This window comes from Rutilus rutilus, assembly GCF_951802725.1.
Source record: "Rutilus rutilus genome assembly, chromosome: 1".
NCBI classification, from domain to species: domain Eukaryota; kingdom Metazoa; phylum Chordata; class Actinopteri; order Cypriniformes; family Leuciscidae; genus Rutilus; species Rutilus rutilus.
The window spans coordinates 59,156,291-59,168,296 of record NC_140209.1 but is presented as its reverse complement, the minus strand read 5'-3'; the positions used below and the strand labels follow the sequence as shown (position 1 = coordinate 59,168,296).

Genomic DNA, 12,006 nt, shown 5'->3' with positions numbered 1-12,006 from the left:
CACATACTTAACTGCAGACACTGAAATGACGTACACTGTGTGATACAGTACAAATATTTTGAGTGTCCCTCATTTTCCTATAAAGAACCACAATTGTCCCTTTTCTGAAGTTGGCAACCCTACCCATAGTTATTTTTAGGTAGTCAATGTCAGCATTGATTTGCTGCATTTTCCCAAGGAGCACAGGCACATCGATGTGTTTAAATGAGACGGGGGGTAATTCATCCAGGAAGTGCGATACAAATCTTGAGATCTCTTCACCGCACTCATTAAGCGCTTGCAGGCACATTTTGACATTGTTGATGTCCTTCTTTTGTCCCCTGTGGGAGATCCTTCGTTTGTAGTGTGGAAGGAGCTCTGACAAAACTGCCTTTGAAGACTCAATCCGCGCAGAGCTGAAACTGCTCATTACTATCGACACAATATCATTGTGGCTTACTGTTTGCATTTTGATCATAATAAAGTTCAGCAGCTCATCCTCGACTTACTATGACTCTACCGTCTTCAGTATGGTAAATCTCCGGTTTAATTCGAGAAAACTCTTGTGTAAACTCTCCCACAGCACGCTGTGCTGCTGCACCGGCCGCCATAATGTGGTCTTTTCTTCATAAGCATCCTTTTCAGCTGGAAAGAATTATTTCATCAACAACTTTATCAAACGTTGTGAAAGTAATTTATTTCTTGTAAAGAGTTCATGATTTCCATCCCTTGTGACCCAATATCTGAAATCTCAGAAAGTGCTTCTTCATCCCTCATCTTCTGCATCACAATTTTCCTCACATTTTGAACTGTGATTGGTTTCCAGCACTATTTTCTCCACTACTAATGTCATTTTCCACATCTTCACTCCTTACATTGTTCACAACACAACCATTTATGTTATTTCATTATTCGAAACCACACTATCCTCAATCTGTTCATTTTGTAATTAACCTTCAGTTTTATTATTTCAACTGAAATATAGGCCACTTTTTGATAATAATATTTAATAATACAAATAATTTGTGTCACTACAAAAAAAAAAAAAAGAATGAAAAAAAAAGAAGAAGATTTTAATCAAAACAGGGTTTGAGAAAAGCACACACACACACACACACACACACACACACACACACACACACACACACACACTGTTCTTACTGTCTCTATGAGGATTTGATACACACATTTATTCTGTTTCTGTTACTGAAGATTTATCGTGCAGCTCAAAGTATTATGGGTAAAATCTCTCTACAATCTGTTCTGAAACATCAACACAGTTTCACTGATCCAGAACTAACCCAAAACCCAGGGTAGAGCGTCTGAGTGAATGTGGTCTGGACTGTGTGGATGAGGCTCATTGTGTCAGAGACGCTGTAGAAGGACAGAGTTCCTGCACTGTGATCCACATACACTCCTATTCTTCTGCTGATGGGCTTTACAGGGAGAACAGTCTTTATGTTATTGTGCCAGAATGAGTAACTGGAGGAATAGCAGTCCAAACTCCAGGACTGATCATTACCTCCAAACACACACTCATTACCCAATCCCTTCCTGCTGATGCTCTTATATGACACTGATATACACACACCATTCCCAGTCCACTCAATCTCCCAGTAACAGTGTCCACACACACTCTCTCTACACAACACCTGAGGCCTCTGATCAAATCTGTCTGGATGATCAGGATACGGCTGCTCTCTGTCAGTGTTAGTAATCACTCTGTTCCTCTCAGACAGACTGAGGCGTTTATTCACTGTGTTCAGATCCAGAGTGAGCTGATGGGAATCTGATGGAGAGAAAACACATCAGAAACAGGAATTATGAATCTGTATGATCTTTTAATGTATCTGAACTCTTCATGAATCAATGTTCAGTGTATCATCAGTGTCTCAGTACAGCTGACCAAATATCCTGTGCAAATCATCATTTACATGATCAATTATAAAACTCTTCTATCATGATTTATTTCTCCTTCTACAGGAAGAACATGAACACATTCATTGAGTTTTTCTGCTTGTTTTCTAGAGACTCACATTGTAGGAAGTCGTTCCTGGTCTTGGGATTCATGTTGGTGAAAGTGACTGTGGAAATAAACAGACATGAACAGTGTGAAGAGAAATGACAAGATAAAATACATTCATTTCTGAGACATTTCTAATATGAAGTTAATATGAAGTTTTATGTTTTAATTTCTGAGAGCAGATTAATAATCTCCAGGGGCTTGGATTGATCCTAAATTCCATGGATTTCATCCTCCGTCATGTTTATATAAACGCTTGTCCACGATGATGAGTCCGTATTTCTGATTTGATGCACTTGTTCACATTGCATTTGAATTTAAGATGAACTGTGAATTGATCGCATTTAAGGACATTTTGTGAAAATTGACGTTTTATAAATTGTAGGAACATTTCGGAAACGGTTGTACGTTCAGATTTGGGATCTTTCTCCACACGTCTGTATAAACGAGGCGCAGGACTTTACCTCCGTCTGAGATCTTCTTGAGCTCCTCTTTGCAGAAATCCTCCAGTTTGTCTCTGAGCTGACGGACAGATTCTCTCACGCCATCAAAAGAGGAGAGAGAACTGAAGGAAACGTCGGGTTCGTCTGTAGATTCAGGAGGTGCTGAGAGAGACTGGAAACTCTACAGAAAACAGAAATCAAAACTCATCATCTCCACACTTCAGCCAATAACCAGCACTATATCAGATCTGATCGTTATCTTTGAGTGTTGAGTGCCGAAATATAAGTGGACGTGTGAAAGCGTCGTGAGACTGAATGCACTGTAAAGCCCTCGCGAGGCTCGCCCACGAAGCGCAGCGCTACTCATACGCTGAGAGAGAGAGAAGACAGTAGAGCTGCACGATTCATCTTTATTGATTCAAGTAATTTTTTTGACATTTGGGTTTAAAGTGTTTTAATTCTACAATATATGGTGTAAAAAAGTTTGAGTGCTGCCCTCTTCAGGTTGAAGAGTGGCAATTGCAGTTGAATTTTCCTATTGGAGGTTGTGGTGGCCGGTGAAGTAAGAGGGCACCAGCTAACCACGCCCTTGCCTACAGAGTTGCGTCTCAGATGCACGCGCCCCCTCTCCACTGGGCTCTGCCCACTTTTCCAGCATTTTTCAAATATTGCCAGTGGGTGGAGTCAGGCTCTGACCAGGGGTTTAGTTACCCTTTAAAATAACGCATTTATCGATTACATTGTTTCGCCACAAGGCGCCAGCCAAGTGACTGTTAAAAAAATTATTTGTTATTGAATCATTTATTAAAGAGAATGTAGTATGATGCTTCTAAAATAAGTCAGACAATTGTGATGAATTGTTTTTGTAAATATGACTCATCTTATACATCATGTACAGTCTGTATAAATGTATGATTTAACTTTTCCCCATGGTCTAGTGTTAAAGCTACACTGTGTAGGATTTACTCCCATCTAGCGGTGAAATTGTATGAGACTACCAACTGAATATTACTTTCTAGCCCCTCCCATTCCGAGGACGTTTTAACTCCTACGGTGGCCGTATTATTTCTAATCTGCCGGCAGTCTCGAGTAATCTCGAGTAATCTCTTTTTAAAGGGATACTCCACTTTTTTCGGAAATATGCTCATTTTACATCTCCCCCAGAGTTAAACAGTTGAGTTTTACCGTTTTAGAATCCATTCAGCCGAACTCCGGTTCTGACGGTACCACTTTTAGCATAGCTTAGCACAGATCATTGATTCTGATGAGTCCAGTAGCATTTCTTTCAAAATGACCAAAGAGTTTCAATATTTTTACTATTTAAAACTTGACTCTTCTGTAGTTAAACCGTGTACTAAGATCGACGGAAAATGAAAAGTTGCGATTTTCTAAGCCTATATGGCTAGGAACTACTCTCATTCCGGCGTAATAATCAAGGAACTGTGCGGCCGTACCATGGGTGCAGCAGGCGTAGTGATATGACGCAGCGCCTGAAAATAGGTCTAATAGGTTAGACAAACTTAGTCCCGGTCACGTTGGAAGAAGTTACCGAGCTGGGGACTATTTTCAGGCGCTGCGTCATATCATTACGCCTGCTGCACTCATGGTACAGCCACACAGTTCCTTGATTATTACGCTGGAATGAGAGTAGTTCCTAGCCATATAGGCTTAGAAAATCGCAACTTTTCATTTTCCGTCGATCTTAGTACACGGTTTAACTACAGAAGAGTCAAGTTTTAAATAGGAAAAATATTGAAACTCTTTGGTCATTTTGAAAGAAATGCTACTGGACTCACCAGAATCAATGATCTGTGCTAAGCTATGCTAAAAGTGGTACCGTCAGACCCGGAGTTCGGCTGAATGGATTCTAAAACGGTAAAACTCAACTGTTTAACTCTGGGGGAGATGTAAAATGAGCTTATTTCCGAAAAAAGTGGAGTATCCCTTTAAGTGGACTTTTATTTCAATAATAATATATTATCTGCAAGTCGGGTTTTAAAAAAACTAAATATTTGTAAGATTTGAAGTAATTAACTACAAGTGCACATTCAATTAATGACACTTTTTTTTCACGAGGGACTATGTGTGGACGAGTAGAAAGTCGAGTAGGGACTAAAATATTTTAGTAGAAATAAAAGATTTCATTAAAAAGATTATGAAAAATGGCTGGATATTGATACCATCAAGTTCACTGATTTCATCAAGACAGAAGAAACCAGAAGGAAAAATGAGTTAATATTTAATGGTAAATTTCCCAGGGCTTTGTAAGTGTGTCTCTTTAAACAGAAGATGATCAGATGAGAGTCTGACTGATGATTATATGATAACACAACACTTGACTGAATCTGACTGAATTCCTGACAACATCTCAGTCAACGGCTCATTCTGCTCTCATGAAATGTTTCTCTGTCATAGCAGGATCTTGCTCAAGTCCACTATGATCCTGTTCTTCTAGATCTCTGTTACCTGCAGGAACTGGATGTGATCTTGTGTGTGTGAAAGCTGCTCCAGCTCAGCGTCTCTCCTCCTCAGATCATTGATCTCCTGCTCCAGTCGCTCCAGTCGTCCTTCAGCTCGACTCACTGCAGTCTTTTCCTGATCTCTGATCCGCTGTGTGACCTCAGAGCGGCTTCTCTCAATGGAGCGGATGATCTCAGTGAAGATCCTCTCACTGTCCTCCACTGCTGTCTGTGCAGAGCGCTGTTACACACACATCACAATCACACAGTGGCTTCAGCACGACTGACAGAGTCCAAACTGAGACGTCTCAAACTTCTCTTCTTCTCCAGACTCACCTTATGAGACTTCACAGCCTCTCTCAGATGCTGAAGATCTTTCTGTCTCTGCTGGATTCTCTGACGGATCTTCATCTGCGTCTCCTTCAGCTGTTTCTGGAGGACAAACCAATGACAGGGAATGACACATAAAACTACTGTCATACAAACATTAAAGTTACATGAATCCAGAGTTGGTGAAGTGGTTAAAGATCTTGCATGGTAAGTTTTTACTGTCTGGTTCAAACCACAGATTCATGGTTTCCTGAAATGAATGTCAGCAGTATTTCATCAGTGCCTAGTTTTATATCATTAGTATCATCATTTACTCTCCCTCATGTCGCTCCAAACCTGTATGACTTTCTGTCTATTGTGAGACACAACAGAAGATATTTAGAAGAATGTCTCAGCGGTTTACAGAGGCCAAATAAAATATGGTGACACGTCAATAACATCAAACCTCATTGGTTCCTTCATGTCACAGTCACATGACTAAACACTATGATGTCATGACACAAACACCAGTGAAGTTTGATGTTTTTGATGTCATCATATTCGTATAAAAGGCTCTTTTAAAAGTAGCATATTTTAAAAAGTGAAATTATATACTTTAAAAGAATATAATTGTGAAATAAGTGTGAAGTGAACAAAATGTTTTCAGACACGTAATTGCATGTTAATTGCTATTAAATGAAAATGTATTATAGTTTAAATGTAAATATAAAATTTGAACTTATGAACTTATTATAATGAACTTATGAGTGCCTTTTTGACCCACTTAAGTAAGATTTAAGTATATAATGTAATTTCATAATTCTACTGAGTTAAATTGAAATATTAAATATTAATTAAATGTACTTTAAAGTAAATCTTTTAATTTTACATTATACAAAAGTGTACTTTATAAAGTGTACTTATGAGACAGTCATGAAAGTTGACTCTTTTATTGCACTTAAGTGGCCTTTCATTTCTATAATATTATATTATCTGCAAGTACAGTTTTTTATATATATATACTTTTAATTTGAAGTGCATGTCAATACACTTAAGCGTACTTCTTTCTTTAACCACTAGTTGTTTAGATTACTTTTATGCTTTTTCTCCTTTTTGGAGCTTGAAACTTTTTTACTCCATTGACTTACAATGACTTTCTCACTGACTTTCAAGGTATAAACTAAAATAGACGAGACATTATTCTAAATGTCATCTTTTATATTCCACTGAAGAAACTCAGTCACACCGGTGTGGAACAACATGAGTAAATGAGTGAGTAAATAAAGACACTTTCATTTCTGTGTGATCAATCCCTCTCAGTTCATACCTGTTTCTCTGTCCTCTGTTCTGCAGTTGATACAGTGTTGTGGTTTTTATGTTCATACTCCTTACACCACACACAGATGCACTGTTGATCAGTGATACAGAACATTTCTAGCTCTTTATCATGTTTACAGCAGATCATGTCCTGCAGTCGTCCAGTGGCATCAATCACTTTGTGTGGCTTACGAGAGAGAAATTCCTCATGACGGTCTAAATGAGTTTGACAGTAAGATTCCTGACACACCAGACAGGACTTGACGGCTTTGTATTTTCTTCCAGTACAGACGTCACACTGCACGTCTCCAGCTCCAGCGTAACAGTCAGCAGGAAGTTTAGTCTTCTTCAGTTTCTCCACCAGTTCAGCCAGAATGGTGTTTTTAGCTAAAGCAGGTCTTGGACTGAAGGTCTGTCTGCACTGAGGGCAGCTGTAGACTCTCTTCTCATCCTCCTGATCCCAGCAGTCTGTAATACAGATCTTACAGTAACTGTGTCCACAGTGGATAGCCACTGGATCCTTCAGGAGATCCAGACACACTGGACACGTGAACTCATCCTGAGAAAATCTGGCTTCTGCCATTTTACTGCATGAATACAGAGAGACACAAACACACAACAGCTCAACAATACTTCAGTTTCTGTTTCTCTGAACTGAGGAGTTGAAATAGTTTCCTGCTTCTGTGTTTGAGTGACGTGTGTAAAACAGGAGTGTCTGTAAAGCAGCTTCCTCATTCCTGGTGAAGGAGAGTCACTTTACTGTTTATGTGCCCTAGTGGAGTCAAAAACATTGTAAGTATACGAGTTACAAGCACATGAATAAATCAATACCTTAAATTCTGCATTATACAGTAGGGAGAGTGGGGTAAGTTGTCACACTGTTCATAACTCCAACACTAGAGGCTCTATCTCAAAAATCAAATACCGGTAGCCACTTTGTGTGACTTCTTCTTCTATAGTCAACTTGCTGTTCATATGGGGTCAAGATCACTCTAATCTGAGGTTAGCACAATTTTCTAAATTTTCTGCTTAAAAAGTAAAACATTTGCACTTTACATTTTATGCAATACAACTTTGTTAGGTATGAATTATTATTTTGCACAAAATAGAGGAGACAATAACGTTTCTTTTGATTCTTTAGCTAAAGTGCTGTGTTGAGCTAACCTTGAGATTTAGCCAACATTAGCACACATGTCAGTTTGGGGCAAGTTGTCTCAATGACTTTGGGGCAAGTCGTCACATGTGACATACAAAACAAACACATAGAACTTGCTCAAAAAATATTGTGATATTGTAATTTATTTGTGATTGCAATAAGGTTTTTAAAGGAAGGAAAGAAAGGCAGGAATTAAGGAAGAAAGCTTGCCTACCAGTTTGCTGTGGCACACCAGCTGAAGTTCGCGCCTTTGTGGGCAGAAAAAGAAAAGGCAAGCAAAGAGTGGTTTACAGGCTTCTTAAAGCAGCATACAACACTGTCACTGAGAAAGCCAGAGCCAACTAGCCTTGCCAGGGCAAGTAGCTTCAACAGAGAGAATGTTAATGCTTTCTTTGACAACTTAGAGAAAGTGTTACGCAAATATGAGTTTGGACCAGGAGACATTTGTAATGTTGATGAAACTGGGGTCACCAGATAAACCAGACAAAGTGGTGGCCAGATGTGGATTCAAACAAGTAGGGTCACTGACCTCTGCTGAAAGGGGAACCTTTGTCACACTGGCCTGTGTTGTCTCAGCCACAGGGAATAGTATACCTCCATACTTTATTTTCCCCCTGTATCAACTTCTGCGATCATTTCCTGATCAACGGGCCGCCTGGCAGAAAAGGAGGGGCAAATTCCTCTGGATGGATGAAAGACACGCACTTTGTTCACTTCCTGAAACATTTCAGTGAACATACAATGTACTCATAGGAGAAGCCTTGTTTACTCCTTTTGGACAACCATGACTCTCATCTGTCCATTGATGGACTCAATTATGCCAAAGAAAATGGCATAATCATGCAGTCATTCCCACCCTACTGCTCACATCGGCTCAAACCATTAGACAGGTCTGTCTACGGGCTACTAAAGAGGCACATCAACATTGGCTTTAGGGTGGCTGGGGTTCAACCTTACAACAGAGATGCATTTCTGGAAACCGAGTTTGCACCATCTTACGTCATTGAGAACCCTTCCCTGCCAGGCTCCAGCACCAACTCTGCCCTGCCAGCCCTTACGAAAAAGAAGTTTATTCAAGTGTGCTATTAGTATACTTCCTTTTAACTAAAAATAAGAAAGTATACTTTCAGTCTACATTTTATGTACTTCTCAGAAATATACTTTATGTACTTCTCAGAAATATACTTCAAATTCCACTTAAGTATACTTGACTTATACTGACAGAAAAGTTTAAGTATATTTGGCCTATACTTGTTGATCGAGATATACTTAAAAGTATAATTAAGTATTCTAAGTATTCTTGGCTTGTACTTGTGTTTACTATTTTGATTGAGTAGCTTATTAAATACTTTTTTTAAAAACATAATAATACACACAGTCTTATAAACTAACATGTTCAGCTTTATATTGTAACAAACTTTCTGGTGGAATAGCTTATAGAGTAAATAAAATAATCATGGAAAATAAGTTTATTCAAGTGTCCTATTAGTATACTTCTTTTCAACTAAAAAGAAGAAAGTATACTTTCAGTCTACATTTGATATACTTCTCAAACATATACTTTATGTACTTCTCAGAAATATACTTAATTACACTTCAGTGTACTTGACTTATACTGAGAGAAAAGTCCAAGTATATTTGGCCTATACTTGTACTCAATCTTTTGATCGAGATATACTTAAAAGTTTAATTATTCAAAGTATACTTCGCTTGTAGTTGTGTTAACTCTTTTGATCGAGTAGCCTATTAAATATACTTTTTTTTTTACATAGTTTTTCATATACAATCTTATGAAACTTTGTTTGAAAATATTGATTAAAATAATTAAATAAAACAGATATGTTTCTAATTCTGCATATCTGAATTTTTGGATAGGCTAGTCCACTGGTAGTGTATAGGAATTTACTCTAATTCTACTTTACTCTTTCCCCACCATTGACTGAATTTTCCAGCTATCCATTATACGGTAGGGGGCGCTATGACATCTTCTAGTGCAGAATCTCCGAACAAGCTGAAACAAGTGATAGAAGATTGCTCTCTCAAATGTAAAATAATGTAATCATCAAACATTAAACAGCTTGTAAATCAAAACTACTTAATGTTTCCAAATGAAATGAAGCGTAGGCCTAACCCATGAAGAGAAAACGACTGAAGCTGTGGGGGTGTTGGACTCGATCTACTCCATCTGTGTTTGATCATCGTTCTGAATCTGATCAAGGCGTAGTCTTTGACAAAAATGTGATTTTCTCAACTATTTTGTTTACAATGTTGCCTTTCTTTAAGAAACTTACCAACATTCAAGTGTTGATAAAAAGGATGCATGAAGCTAATAAAATGTTTTTAAAATTAAAGTACAGTTAAAGGTATTTTTCAAGTATAAAAAATAACATTTGAACATAGTAGTATATAGGCCTACTGCAACTGCAAAAATTGTATAAAAATAGTAAACTATAAGTATAATGTTAAGTTCACTTAAAGGTGCTGTATGTAGGATCCAGCGGCCTCTAGCGGTGATGTTTCAGATTGCAACAACAGCGCTCGTGCTCGTGAAAAGCAATAAAGTTACAACTGTAGTCTTTCACATCAGATAACGTTAGCAAATGGTCGGCGTTAGCTGGCGAACTAATGATGTCTAACTTGAGCCAACTAAAGCACAAAATCACAATATATTTTACATGCTTTGAAGTATTGTTAGCTTACCTGTCCAAAAGGAAGCCAACTCAGGGTCTGTTTTTATACCTAAAACAAAGCGGAGGTCTCTCCATAATTCAAACGCTCTGCCAATGTTGATCCGTGTTTTCGTCCTGAGTCGATCCGATTGACGTTTGACCTGACGAGCTTCAGCAGATAATTTTTTTTTTTTTTTTTTTTTTTGAGTCTGTGTTGTGCTGGAGGCAGGTCGTTTTTTGGTGTTATCAGACTCCATGTCGTTAGCTGCAGTGCCGTCGCAATCGGTCGCAATCATAGACTGTAAAAAAATATGGACGACGCCCCTTCGCTCTCTTCCATTGATGAGAACTGAAGCCGCCAGAGTCCTGATATGGCGCTGACATATTGGAACTTGAGTCTGCGCAGTAGCGATCTCGGGACCAGACCTGCGCAGTAGTGAGCAGGAAGTAAAGCCACGAGATCAACGCTCCGCCCTCACTCTCGAAGAACGCACGCAGGGAGAGTGGATTCTGCACACTTTTTTACAAATTGATTGCAGTTAGACAAGAGGCTTGTTAAAATATAGTAAATACAATCTCCTCAGTCCTCCGAAGATCCCGAAAAAATGTCCGTTGGTGCTTCAGTGACTACTTCGCTCAGAGGACCTGTCAATCACAGCTGTCAATCATGACGTTACACCACCGCATCACGTAACTAACTAAAAGCCAACTTATTTTTGAAACGGACACTTGAACTTACATCAGCGTGATAAAAATTACAGCAAATGAAATAAACCACCTTTGGAAAAAAGATATTTGAAGTGTAATTTAATTGTTTAGTTGGTCTCACGTCCCGTTGAATAACACGGGGAGGCGGGACTTATAACCTATACTAGGACCAGTCACCGGGGGGCGATCGAGACGTTTTAGCTTCACTTTTGAGGGCTTGTGCGGCACGCTTGGTCGCAATAGACTGTATATAAAACGGAGAGGCTCGGGAGCGCACATGCACGTCACATCCGGTGGATTTCGCAGAAAATCCGACCCGGAGACTTCACATAAAAATAGGAATACTGGCCTTCAGAGGTAATAGCAAAACGCGAAAAGTGGATCATTGTAATGTGTGATTACAACCCCTTCACAGACGGGCAATAAAAAAGGATTTATTTTATAAAAAAAGTTACATACAGCACCTTTAAAGAAAACTTGTAGTATAAAACTACTAAACTAGTAGTTTACTGAGAGTATACTTCAAAGTTGCTACAAGTATTAAAATAGTAAACTACTAGTACACTCATAAGTTAACTTGCAGTACAAATGAGAAACATAATTTTGAACTAGTTGTGCACTTAAAGTTTACTACTGTTACACTTAAACATATACTTTTATATACTTCAAGTGGGCCAATTTAGTCCCAAGCGGTATTAAAATAGTACATTTACAAGTTTACTACTAGTACATATTGACATTAGTATACTTACTACATAAAGTATACTTAAAAATATACTTGAACATTACTCAAGTATACTTCATAAAATGAACTTGAAGTATACTTTTTTTTCGTAAGGGAGGCCCCAGCACCAACTCTGCTCTGCCTAGCATGCCCAGTTATGAGAGTCATCATAAGATGATGAAGAGTGCTTCTGCCTCGTCTGTATATAGCCAATTTTAA

The 12,006-nt window shown here is 38.5% G+C and overlaps 1 protein-coding gene across 1 annotated transcript; it reads right to left on the bottom strand.

The window, feature by feature from the left end:
• Nucleotides 1–575: 575 nt before the first annotated feature.
• Nucleotides 576–7,248, bottom strand: LOC311294607 (tripartite motif-containing protein 16-like protein). The gene is made up of 6 exons (XM_084415562.1): nucleotides 6,541–7,248; nucleotides 5,241–5,336; nucleotides 4,912–5,145; nucleotides 2,467–2,626; nucleotides 2,016–2,063; nucleotides 576–1,768 (listed from the first exon to the last, which is right to left on the bottom strand). The coding sequence occupies exons 1-6, from the start codon at nucleotides 7,111–7,113 to the stop codon at nucleotides 1,251–1,253; spliced, it is 1,629 nt and encodes a 542-aa protein (XP_084271688.1). The 5' UTR covers nucleotides 7,114–7,248; the 3' UTR covers nucleotides 576–1,250.
• Between the last annotated feature and the right edge of the window lie 4,758 nt (nucleotides 7,249–12,006).